The sequence below is a fragment of the Oryzias latipes genome, chromosome 5 (assembly GCF_002234675.1).
Source record: "Oryzias latipes chromosome 5, ASM223467v1".
NCBI classification, from domain to species: Eukaryota; Metazoa; Chordata; class Actinopteri; order Beloniformes; family Adrianichthyidae; genus Oryzias; species Oryzias latipes.
Genome location: NC_019863.2, coordinates 26,387,095 through 26,400,123, shown reverse-complemented (window position 1 = coordinate 26,400,123; position 13,029 = coordinate 26,387,095). Strand labels below are relative to the sequence as shown.

The 13,029-nt window shown below is 39.3% G+C and overlaps 2 protein-coding genes across 2 annotated transcripts; both read right to left on the bottom strand.

Annotated features, from left to right (window-relative positions):
- Nucleotides 1-173: 173 nt before the first annotated feature.
- kfh-r (KFH-R protein) lies at nt 174-2,009 on the bottom strand. The gene is given in 6 exon segments (NM_001104694.1): nt 174-419; nt 506-745; nt 828-993; nt 1,094-1,262; nt 1,348-1,644; nt 1,851-2,009. Coding segments are annotated over 6 exon segments (1,074 nt in total). The 5' UTR covers nt 1,954-2,009; the 3' UTR covers nt 174-320.
- Nucleotides 2,010-7,195: 5,186 nt separating this feature from the next.
- Nucleotides 7,196-9,041, bottom strand: LOC101165800 (red-sensitive opsin). The gene is made up of 6 exons (XM_004069094.4): nt 8,846-9,041; nt 8,428-8,724; nt 8,172-8,340; nt 7,905-8,070; nt 7,583-7,822; nt 7,196-7,496 (listed from the first exon to the last, which is right to left on the bottom strand). The coding sequence occupies exons 1-6, from the start codon at nt 8,946-8,948 to the stop codon at nt 7,398-7,400; spliced, it is 1,074 nt and encodes a 357-aa protein (XP_004069142.1). The 5' UTR covers nt 8,949-9,041; the 3' UTR covers nt 7,196-7,397.
- Nucleotides 9,042-13,029: the final 3,988 nt, after the last annotated feature.

The following is a 13,029-nucleotide window of genomic DNA, read 5'->3' as shown; positions in this document are numbered from 1 at the left end:
TCTGTAAATGTGAGAAGAAAAATGTCTGATTTTAAAAAATGGTGCATCATGTCATAGAAAGATCTGAAGCTTAACCTGATGCAGTTTAAACTCTCCCCATTTCTTATTTTTCTTTTACAAGACTATTACATCATATAAAAAATTATTAGAGAAAAAAAGACGATATCGTAAGTCATTTTGATGCATTCTTTTTATGTGTAATATTTTTTCACATTTTTACATTTGACAGAAAGCTATTTTTACAAAAAAAAGTATAATAAACCAATGCATATTCACTGTACAGGTCAAAGTGCCTTTTTCCAAAATGAGGACAAAGAGGTTTATGCAGGAGCCACAGAGGAGACCTCTGTCTTTGATGTAGAAACTTCAGAACCATCATCCACCTGTTTGCCAAAGAGCTGCATGATGCATGTGCGGAACTGAAAGAGAAACAAAAAGGGTTTTAATTCAACAGCATGTGCTTCGTATGTTTGATTTACCTCTGCAGCAGTCACACAGTGCATACCTGTCTGTTCATGAAGACATAGATGACGGGGTTGTAGATTGTGGCGCTCTTTGCAAAATAGGCAGGCATGGCAGCAGCCAGAGGATGGAAGGCATATCCGGGGTTGGCTGCAGCAAAGCAGGCGAAAAAGGTGTAGGGTCCCCAGCACACACAGTAAGCAACGATCATGACCACCACCATCCTGGACACTTCTCTTTCAGCCTTCTGGGTTGACTCTGATTCCTTCTGCTGCATGGCAACCTGTAGTCCAAACATCCAAAAGGTTAGATTCTGTTGGTTTTTCATCGATCTCATCTGAATGTAAACACTCCTACAAACTTACAGCACGGATTGCCAGCCAGACAGCAAGATAACACAGGATGATGATGGCCAGGGGAATGATGCAGCATGTGATCATCAGAACAATCATGTAGGACTGCACTCCAGGGTCATCGCTTCCACTGAACACATCAGGTCCACAGGAGGTTTTTAGTCCATGAGGCCAGTACCTGATGAAAGGAGATGCTTGTCAAAGTTCACCCAACAATTCTAGTGATTCAAGACTCATTTATAATAGGGAAGAAATCAAAGAAATGAAAAGCAGATTACCTGCTCCATCCAAAGACGGGAGGTGCACACCAAACTGCAGACCAGACCCAGGAGAAGACGATTCCACCAATGGCCCACTTGGCATCAAACTTGACATTTCCAAAAGGTTTGCACACGACTACCCATCTTTCCCAGGAGATTATGGTCAGAGACCAAAGAGCAGCAATACCTGTGTGAAGAAAGATGATCAGTGAAGTGTCCTTCAGTTACCATACACACCAAACATCCTCTCAACAGAGCATGCTTCTGCTTACCACAAGTGGAGACCACATAGCCCTCAAACACGCACATGGGGTGTCCCAGAATGAAGTAACCAAAGAACTGGTTGCACACACTAATGGTGCTGGCAAACACTGTTTCTCCCAGGTCAGCTATGGCAAGATTGACCAAAATCCAGTTTAGTGGGTGGCGCAGTTTCTTGAACTTTGCTGTGGCCACCAAGACCAGGCCGTTGGTGAAGACGGACAGAACCACCACAAAAAACATCCAAAGTGTGGCAAGGTTGTAGACCCAACGCGGAGCAATGTGGTAGTTAGGACCCTCAAAGGGATCTGGGAAACAAAAAGAAAGTTTAAATCTAACCTCCAGCTGCTTATATCAAAGGTACTTCCTTTTTTTTCAAAGACTGTAATTTAAAGTGAATTAAAATTGCAGAGCTTTGACTAACAACTGCATAATTAAATATATCCTTTTTTGCCAGTCTTTTTCTTTAACCTGTTTATGGAATTATTAATAAGATGGAGTGATGATAACATACCTCGAGTGTGATTGCTGTTTGTGTAAGTAAAAGCAGAGCCTCTTGTTGTGTCTTCATTTTGTCGCCTCGCAGCAAAAACCTGTTTTCCCCACTGCTCTGCCATTGTGATCGCACAAGGAGGCTCTCCGCTGGCTGGGTTTCTTGTCACCTGTAACCTCCTGGGCTGACCAATGCGTTGCACCTGACTTTAGCTTTTATACCTTTGCTTCAGTGATCTCTTATAGGGAAACTTGGCTGTGAAGCCTCAAGGTGAAGCAAAAAACTTATTTTGAACAGTAATTAAAACTATCAGCTAATGAGGTTAAGACACTGAGTGGATTTCCGTGTGCTTAGTTATTATGCAGGTGAGCTTTAAGGCCTCTGACTAAACCTGTTTCTGTGTCAGGTTTATGCTTTTTAAACTATAATAGTCTTTAAAACCAAATTATGGTGTCAAAGTGGATGACGTTTTCAGTCTTTCCATCATCTGCTGTTCTGTTTTGAAAACTGTGAAAAAGTGAACAATGCTGTGAATTCACACATTTGATGTTGCTGAGACAGGTATTAGGGCAGATTTAGAGGACAAGAGAAGATCTGCAGCACAGTTGCTGTTGCGATTACACTTGTTGGCAAGTGAAAAAGTGAGACACCTCTAATCCGTCCGGAAAGAAGATTCACCCGAGAACACAGGCTTTTTGACCCACCTCTGAGCCTGCAGCTAACGTCACTGTGCATATGGTTAGGGTGTCATGATGAGAGAACACATTCTGGTTTTAGAGAATGGGAGTTTCTGTTCCAGTTTGAAGGGCAGTTTACACAAATCCAATTAATTCCCTAGTGTAACAAAAAATATGGAGGAGGCTTACTGTCATCTAAAGCGAATGAGAGAAAACGCAAAAAAAACAAAAAAACAATATCTTTTATCAATGAAAATTAATTAAAGAAAGTTTTGTGTTCACTCCAAGTACCATGGTTGGGTTTTTACTTTTTGGCTGGAAGGAGAAATGTTGGAAGAGTAGTTTGATTGCTGGAAATGTTCTGGGCATAGAAAGAGTGTCAGATAGGGTGATATGGGTGAAACTGGAAGCTGGAGGTGTGGTGGTAAATGCTTTCAGTAGTTATACTTCATAGGTTACATGTGAGGCAGAAGAATAAGAGAATTCCTGGAGGAAGATGGTTGTGTAGGAGCTTTAACAGACATGTTTGTGAGGTAAAATGGGGAAGTGATGAGTAAGTTTGGTATTCAAACACCAAAGGACAGATGGTGGCTGGCTTTGTAAAAATAATTGAATGTTTTCGGCGTGGCGGTGCAGTCAAGGCTCTGGTTCAAACCTTGTTGGGACCTTTATGTGTGCAGTTTGCATGTTGTTTCTGTGCATGTGCGGGTTTTCCCTTGGCACTCTGGCGCAGGGGGGACCCAGACCCAGGCCCTCTTTTGTGGCTACATAGTTAGACAATAACATGAAGGGTCTTGCCCAAGGACCCACACTGGATGAAGCCAATCGCGACCCCTGGAAAGCAAACCCTGTTTTCCCATGCTACAGTCAACTAGCTAAGCCATCCAGGCACTGTGTTATCAAAGTCAAGTTGGGATTTTGAAAAAAAAGTGTTGATGTAAGGGTCCTGTGGTTTAGTTTGGCCATGCTCCTAGTTGCCCTTTGTCAGTCACTACAGCTTCAAGTTAATCATGATCCACAACTGTCTTCATTTCAGTTAATTGCCCTTAGTCTATTTAAGTGCCTGGTTTTGAGGTTTTTTTTCTTGTCAGGTCATCTGCTCTGTCCTGCTTTGCCACCTTTATGTTGCGCCCATGGTTTTGTCATGTTGCAGTTTGTTTATTAAACCTTGTATTTTCTGTCACCAAGCCTGGTCTCCTGCATTTTGGGTCACCAGCTCCGACAGCTGCAGCCTTTCCCAGGTCACTCTGACGTCCAAATAGCTTCACCTTGGCTAACAGTAGGGGCTAAAAGAAAGCGACCAACAGAAAGTAGTGTTGTGCTGTTTTCGCCTCCTTGCTTTCTGAACAGTTCCCTCTGGAGGTTGAACACAAAAAGCTCACCAAGCTTAAGTAGTGCTGTTACCGTGGAGGCTGACACAAGGCTTTGTTGGGTTATTAAAAAGCACAAAAAATGTTTCTCATGCCAACAGAATCATTGCTGGCAAGAACACATAAACATTCCCCATGAATCTGTTAGTGATGTCAAACTCAAGGAAGTTTTGAATTTTTGTTCTCAGTACAGGGTTGATTTGTCGATTTATTGAAGCACACCAAGCATAGCAATCAACAAGTAATTGGTGCTCATAAAAAAAAACCTTAATGCTGGAAATCAGACATTGTCTCTTTCTTTTTTCAGCATAGTCATGCTGGTAATATTCTCCAAAGTGAACCCATACAGCAACAGCGTAACAGTTTACATTTCTTATAGACACATCTGAAAGCTCAGCTATATTTCATGAAGGTCTTGAAAAATGTTGTGTTTGTGAGTTTGTTCAGTTGTAACCTTTCCATGATTTTTCTGTGTCTTGTAAACATTTGTGTTCCTGTTTTAATGTAGTTTTTCACGTCTAACCTGCATTTTCAGAGATTAACGGCTTAGCAAGGTAACTTCAGGTTCGTCTGAGTTTCAGTCTAACAAGTCCCTTTTCCTTTGAATGTTACAGCGTGTAGTCGACAGATGGAAAGAAGAACTTCACTCAGATGAGGCTCAAGACAACAAACTGATGTATAACTGCACAGTAAAAAAAAAATCTAAAAAGTTGAAACCCCACGCAGATACCTGACAGCATTTTACAACAATAAAACAATGAAGGGAAAGGAAACTATTTTCTCGTTAAATATATATATGTTATATATATATTTCTCATCTTTGGTTCAACAGTTCCAGCATACATTCAACAAAATGCAGTAAAAGGACTTTGATTTCATTACATCCTTTCCCGTCCTAAACTCAAAACACTTTGCTATTTCCGTTCATGTGTTTTGGTTTAGATCCAATTGGGTCAAGAAGTTTTATCCAACTCTTCCAGTTCAAGGGTTCAGGTGCTACAAGGACGGAAACAAAGCCAGACAGGATATTTCTTACTTGCTAAGTTCAATTCTGTAAATGAAATAAATTAGATACATTCAAGTTTATTACAAAAAGTTTAAAAAGTTTCTATATTTCCATTTAAAAAAAAATTTCAAGTATAAAGGACATTTTTAATATTTAACACACTGATCCTCACAGGTCTTATAAGGCTACTGGAATTAGACTTTACTTTGCAAGTTCTCTGTACACGAAAAACTATCACAAAATGCTCAGTTAAATTACAGGAAACTGCTGAAATCAGCTAAAGTTGGTCCCAAGCTGTTTTATTTTTTGGCTCTTCTAGTGTTTCTGTCTATTTGATCAGCACAAATCTCTAATTATAATGCATATTGCCCCAAGATTGAAGTAAATTAGATCCCTTGAGGAGGAAAAAAAGGAACCACAAACATAACTTGGTGGTTATAAAGTATTACCTCTCCTGGTTAGATGTGATTGAGTCCAAAGGAGACACATAAAAATACATTTCCTTTGGGTAATTGCTGATAATTTATTAAAAAGAAAAAAGTGTGTGCTGTTTTGCAAAAGAAATCCAGATTCTGGCTTTGTTGTTATTCATAATTAAATGGGACACCCTGAGTTTACTTCACACCACAGATGTTGAAACCGGATGGATTTTCTGTTTTTGATCAAATGAAAAAATGCAAAATAAAATAAAAAAGCTGCTGGATCATGAGGAACTCCAGTTGGAGCAAGAACTTCTTTTTTGCACCTCAGCTTTCAATCAGTCTCCCTTATTCAGTTCAATTCGTGTTATTAGACACTTTTCTCTTCAGCATCACGTGTGGTCAGCAGGCAGGGCTGACACTAAAGGCTGTTTTGGAAAACACAGTATAGACTATTATTGAAGTATCTAATTATACAAAATTTGGCCTTAAATTTATTAAAATCATAGAAAATGTTTAACGTCTTTTTAAAAACATTTATGATGACTTTGGTTGTAAGCTACCAACTCATAAAACAACAAATGTTGTTATTGCTGAGAGGAAATTCACACTTTTTAGCGTCTGATGTTTCCCTACATCTTTTCGATAAACTTTTCAATCCCAGCTACCACTACTGTTCTGATTTCAAAACATTTCCTTCTTTCTTTTTTTGTTCGTTTATTTTGTGTAATTGGTTTCCTTCTTCTTCATGTTCTTTAAAAAATATCAGAACTCTGAATTTGGAGAAATATCTTCAGATTCTTTGAAATCTTTGATTTTTAATTCCAACAAACTTTGTTAAAGATCATTCAAACTGTTGGCAAATCAATTGGAATTACTTGTAGAAATAAAAAGAATGTTTTTAAAAGGTTTCATTATTAGATAAATGATTTGGAATAAACGTCTCACCTGTAAAATACATATAGAAGTCTTTTTTTTTAAATGCACTTAGTTGTTTTCAACTTTAATTAATTATTATTTGCTTTTTAAATGCAATAATGAAATGCAGTGTCCAGATGTAACTATTACATGTTATTAAGGCACTTCTGCAGATCTTTTCAGGTAAATTTAGCAAACCCCTGCTAAATAAATAAAGCTCTTTAGAAATGGTATGCTCTTTATTCTGTCAATTTTTTATCACGTCACTGGGATCAGATGTGTATCATGGTTCCATCAAGAGGAACCGGTTGAGGTGGCTTGGACATCTGATCTGGATGCCTCCTGGACACCTCTTTGGGAAAGGGTTTCAGGCATGTCCCACTGGGCGGAGGCCCCGGGGAAGACCCAGGACACGCTGGAGGGACACTACATCTCTCGGCTGGCCTGGGAACGTCTCGGGGTCCCCTCAGAAGAGCTAGAGGAAGTAGCTGGGAAGAGGGAAGTCTTGGCATCTTTGCTTAGACTGCTGCCTTGGTTGTCCCGGATGAGCGGAAGAAGATGGATGCATTATGGTAAATGGCGTAGATTTAGTTAAAACTTTTCTACCATGCTTGACGGCCCAAAGCACTTTATAGTCAATGTCCTGTTCACACATTCACACACACATTCACACACTGAAGGAGGTTCCTTATATGGTGGCAACATCAACCAATTTAGAGTTTGAGGTCTTGCCCAATGACACTTCAGCACATGGGTAGGTAAGGTGAGATCCTCTAATTAGAGGTCAACTACTTTGTGGATTTATTAATCCAGACTAAGTCGAATCCTGGATTGTCCTGAATGAATACAGCGTTATGGTGTTCTTGTTTAATTAACTATTAATTATTAAAACAGGGTCAGTCTGAAGACATGATTTTTATTGCTGCCATCTTTTGGTGTGTTCTTAAAGAAAAAGAAACAAGACATAACAAAGCAAAATGTATAGAATGCTTTTTATTTTCCTATAAATTCAAAAAACAATCTTTCATCAACACGTGCATTATGATACATTCCCTCTCTGAAGTTGATTTTTTTTTCTTTTTCATTTGCCATAAAACTATTTGTACGAAAAAAAAGAAAATAAAACATTTTTACTGTACAGGTCAAAGTGTTTGTTTCCAAAATGAGGACAAAGAGGTTTATGCAGGAGCCACAGAGGAGACCTCTGTCTTTGATGTAGAAACTTCAGAACCATCATCCACCTGTTTGCCAAAGAGCTGCATGATGCATGTGCGGAACTGAAAGAGAAACAAAAAGGGTTTTAATTCAACAGCATGTGCTTCGTATGTTTGATTTACCTCTGCAGCAGTCACACAGTGCATACCTGTCTGTTCATGAAGACATAGATGACGGGGTTGTAGATTGTGGCGCTCTTTGCAAAATAGGCAGGCATGGCAGCAGCCAGAGGATGGAAGGCATATCCGGGGTTGGCTGCAGCAAAGCAGGCGAAAAAGGTGTAGGGTCCCCAGCACACACAGTAAGCAACGATCATGACCACCACCATCCTGGACACTTCTCTTTCAGCCTTCTGGGTTGACTCTGATTCCTTCTGCTGCATTGCAACCTGTAGTCCAAACATCCAAAAGGTCAGATTCTGTTGGGTTTTCATCGATCTCATCTGAATGTAAACACTCCTACAAACTTACAGCTCGGATTGCCAGCCAGACAGCAAGGTAACACAGGATGATGATGGCCAGGGGAATGATGCAGCATGTGATCATCAGAACAATCATGTAGGACTGCACTCCAGGGTCATCGCTTCCACTGAACACATCAGGTCCACAGGAGGTTTTTAGTCCATGAGGCCAGTACCTGATGAAAGGAGATGCTTGTCAAAGTTCACCCAACAATTCTAGTGATTCAAGACTCATTTATAATAGGGAAGAAATCAAAGAAATGGCAAAGCAGATTACCTGCTCCATCCAAAGACGGGAGGAGCACACCAAACTGCAGACCAGACCCAGGAGAAGACGATTCCACCAATGGCCCACTTGGCATCAAACTTGACATTTCCAAAAGGTTTGCACACGACTACCCATCTTTCCCAGGAGATTATGGTCAGAGACCAAAGAGCAGCAATACCTGTGTGAAGAAAGATGATCAGTGAAGTGTCCTTCAGTTACCAAAACAACCCCAACCATCCTCTCAACAGAGCATGCTTCTGCTTACCACAAGTGGAGACCACATAGCCCTCAAACACGCACATGGGGTGTCCCAGAATGAAGTAACCAAAGAACTGGTTACACACACTAATGGTGCTGGCAAACACCGTCTCTCCCAGGTCAGCTATGGCAAGATTGACCAAAATCCAGTTTAGTGGGTGGCGCAGTTTCTTGAACTTTGCTGTGGCCACCAAGACCAGGCCGTTGGTGAAGACGGACAGAACCACCACAAAAAACATCCAAACTGTGGCAACGTTGTAGACCCATCGAGGAGCAATGTGGTAGTTAGGACCCTCAAAGGGATCTGGGAAATAAAAGGAACGTTTAAACCCTTAGAATCTCACCAACTTTTCTGCCAGTCTCTTATTCGTGTTGTCACACATCAATATTTGAAATATTGCTAAAATAAAGTGACAATACCTTACCTCGGGTGTGATTGCTGTTTGTGTAAGTAAAAGCAGAGCCTCTTGTTGTGTCTTCATTGTGTCGCCTCGCAGCAAAAACCTGTTTTCCCCACTCCTCTGCCATTGTGATCGCACAAGGAGGCTCTCCGCTGTCGGGGTTTCTTGTCACCTGTAACCTCCTGGGGTTAGATGTGATGTGTACCTCCTGGGCTGACCAATGTGTTGCACCTGACTTTAGCTTTTATACCTATGCTTCAGTGACCTCTGATAGGATTAACTAACAATCATATTACAGCCCTGGTATGCCACTTGGCTGTGAAACTCCAGGCTAAAAATCCGTTTTGAACAGTAATTAAAACTATCAGCTAATGAGGTTAAGACATTGAGTGGATTTCCACAGAGACGGGTAATATGAGGCAAGCTTTGTTTGACATGACATATTCATGCATGAAATAAATCTTTTTAAATAATAAATCTATTTCCTGCAGTAGATTGTCATTTTATCCAAAACATGCCTGTTCTAGCAGTTGTGGTTCAATTTTTGCAAAACATTTTTAAATGTTATCAGCTGTCCGTACAACAGTGTTGGGTGGTAGGTGTTGATGAGTGTGTGTGTAGCAGAGATAGCATGAGAACAAGGTGAGTATTACGGCAGATTTAGAGGTCAAGAGGAGATCCGCAGCACTGTGACCGTGACATTTGTGCTTGTTGACATGAGTGGCAAGTAAGACAATTTAAATCCCTCCGGAAAGTAGATTTACTCAAGAACATGGGATTTTTTGACCCTCCTTAAAAGCCGCAGCTCACGTCACCATTATAATTGCATTATCACATCCATATAATACATTTTGCTAATGCTACATGTCCTTAACTTTTTTTCATATTAAAAACAATGTTTGCTTTTTCTCCCTTGCCATTCCATTTGCATATTTGGTCAGGTGATAATTATTTTAGATGGTATTTTAATTCATTTATTAATAGTTTTCCAACACCTGAACTCTATGGAGACACCGCTGAAGTGGAAACCACCTCACAACCTTGAGATGAACCTTCACAGCTCAAATGCAGAAAAGCACAAGTTTACCTCATAAGGACATCTGAACTGCTGCTTGTGTGGACATTTATGGACTTTTTCTGCAGCTCTCTACAGGATGAAACAGATACAGCAATTGGATGGATGGACGGAATGGTTGAGCCTGTGACCTGCTTTAGAAACTAGGTCATTCCGGCTTTGGAATATGTGTCTAATTCTGTTGTTTTTAATTCTGACCTTGAATCTTCTAACCTCCTTAACCTTGCTGTCAGTTAACTTTCAACAGTCAAAATTAATTTCATTTTAATAGTTTACAGGCATACAGGACATTGTGGACATACAGGCTGCACAAGCCTGCAGATACAACATGGAGGAAAAAAAACATTTTCCAAACCACTGCTGCATTTTTAGCGTTCAGTGAAATTTGGACTAATGATTTGATCCCCAAATGTGATACAGTTGTAATATGATATTTAAGTGCTTTCTGCACTTTTGAATTTGTGTACTGTTCTTCATACAGTCTCCTTGGAAAGCATAAAATCAGGAACAGTTTCAGTTCCTGAAACACTTCTGGACAATTCTATGGACACGGTGTTTGCACATTTGTTAAACCTATAAGAAGGTGTTTATCAAATTCATGCTAAATTTTCAATCGTGAATCTTCTTGTATTTGCAACTTTACCTTTCAAGAAGTTCTTTTTCATGTAAATGTAAAAACGAAGTTAAAACTTGCATATGAACTTGAAAGAACAAGGAGCTGCAACTCTAAAATATCTTAACTTTTTTTTACCTACCAAAATACTGCTAAAGGACCCAAAATTTAGAAGACCTGACTTGGAAGCAGAAACTTAAACATTTAATAAATAAACTTAAACATGGAAAAACCCATGGAGATAGAAAAGGGTGACAAAGCAGACGTTGACACTGACATTGAAGACCTGAAAACCAGACCCTTAAATACACCAGAGTAATCAACTGAAAAAAGGACAGCTGTGTTTGATCCAGGAATCCAGTCATTTATTGTATTTTTGGTCGCTGTTGAAGAACGCACCGACATCACAGATATATACAGCTGTGCATATTTATTAGAGGTGTTAAAGAGACCGTCACAGCAGAGTTTCTTGATGACATAGTCAGCTCTCTTGTTACTGTGCCAGACTATGTTGAAGTGAACTGGTCACGTGACGTCAGTCTGGTCACTAGTGGCGTCCCATCAAAGGTCAGGAAGAAGGCAGGTGTTGCCACAAAATTCAGGCAGCAAACCAGAAAAAGATTCTTGGACATTTCATTGTGTTTTGCACACTTGAATGACAATAATGTAATAATGTTTCTGCACAAGATTTGAATCCTGATATTGATGGATAGGTGAAGTTTCAGGAGAGAAAGGAGGTTAACTCCACATTCTGATGTTCTCAAATGTTGCAAGTTTAATTTAATTTAACCTTTCATTGATTTGCACATTCACATTTTAGGCAGGGTGTTTCATTTTTTTCTGTTGCCCCTCTTGGGCTTATTATCAGGATTGCTTCATTGTCAGATGTAAAATATTCACTCTGTATAAAATTGAATAAACCAATTTTTTTTTAAGTGAAATACATTTTATTTGAGATCCATTGGCCTCTGTGAATGAATGTGTAATAATAAGTGATTAGGCTACCATGTTGGTTGAGGCATTTTTTCCCAAAAAAAAGAAAAGAAAAAGAAAACTGAGTAAAAAAAACAAAATAACAAAGCTGATTTTTGTTTTTATGTTACTGATCCGGCCCACTTTGGATCACGGGTTGAATGAGTTTGACACCCCTGGTGTAGACCAAAGTCAGGAAAGCGTTAGAAGTAATCATTGCTTTCTTTATGATCAGAGTAAAATATTAGGATTGCTGCAGCTAAGGAAACAATATGTAACACACTTTGTTCCTTTTTAAAGTTTAATGTTTAAATCAGATGTAGTTAACAACACAGCAAAGCAACAAAACGAGTGCTAATCTTTTTCTTAATTACAGAATTGCATGACTTGTTTTAGCATCAGAGCGATCAAACCTTTCTGCCAAGAAGTTGCATGAGACACACAGCATTCCTCTCTTAGTTCTTAAAATTGTGTGGTATGAATACCTTCATTGAGCTGATGTTGGAATTGTTGGAAGGTTTTTAGTCAGACTATTGTTTTTCATTTGCTAAGTCTGAATGGCCACCTTGGAGACTTGTTTCCCTCTCATGTTTTCCAAGACTTCACATTGTGTACAATGTTGTTTGGTCTAATTTTCCTAGTTTTTCAAACTCCAACACATTTTAATTGCTCTTTTTAAAACCTGTAAATTTATTTTTTTAGCTCTTCACGACTAAAAAAATTAATCTCTGTACGAAGTAAAAGAACATAATAAAATTGAACAAAGCAGTAAGATATACAACTAAAATGCCTTAAAAATTAATACAATAAAATCAAACTGTTCCCTTTTCTGAAAATAACCCAAAAAAATGTTTTTGTAGTAGAATTTGTAATTGAATCTGTGTTTACTTCTTTGTGTATTTTAATGTTTGTTCCAAACCCTAACCCAGTTTAGATTCTCAGGGTTTGACATGGTTATGGGTGAAGCAAAGCTGGACTTGCAAACACAAAATGACCTGGAGTATCTTGGGGAAGTCTTGGGGTGCAGCAGGTGAGTTGTATAAGAGATTCCTTGCACAGTTTTGAACCTCTTACCTTTTGGTTTAACCTAGTGAAACACAAGTGAAAAAAATCTCCCGTTCTTCCAGACCAAAGTAGATTATGCGGACAACTCAGGTTTCTCTGCAAAACTCATTAACACGGAGTAATTACTTCTGGCATGCTCACTCGGTAAGACTTTAATCTCTCCGGACTGAAGGGTCGCTTGAGGAGAAAGCTGGGCCTAATCGAAGCTGCTATAGTGGTTTATTTTAATCCTTTGACTCTTTTTTTTTTCTTTTTTGTCAGGTCGGTGTCTTGCACAGGGAGCCGGTTTGCAGATATGATGGCAACACCATGTGGTATGAGGACTTCACATCAAGATCAGGACGGATCTGAAGATATCTGTAAATATTTCTTCTATCTCATTTTCATTGAAGCTTTTAACTTTGTCAACATGAAAGAGCTGTCCGAATCTTAAAGTACCTTTGCTGTTTTGCTTTTCCTAACCCCTTCTTCTGAGTGAAGCTG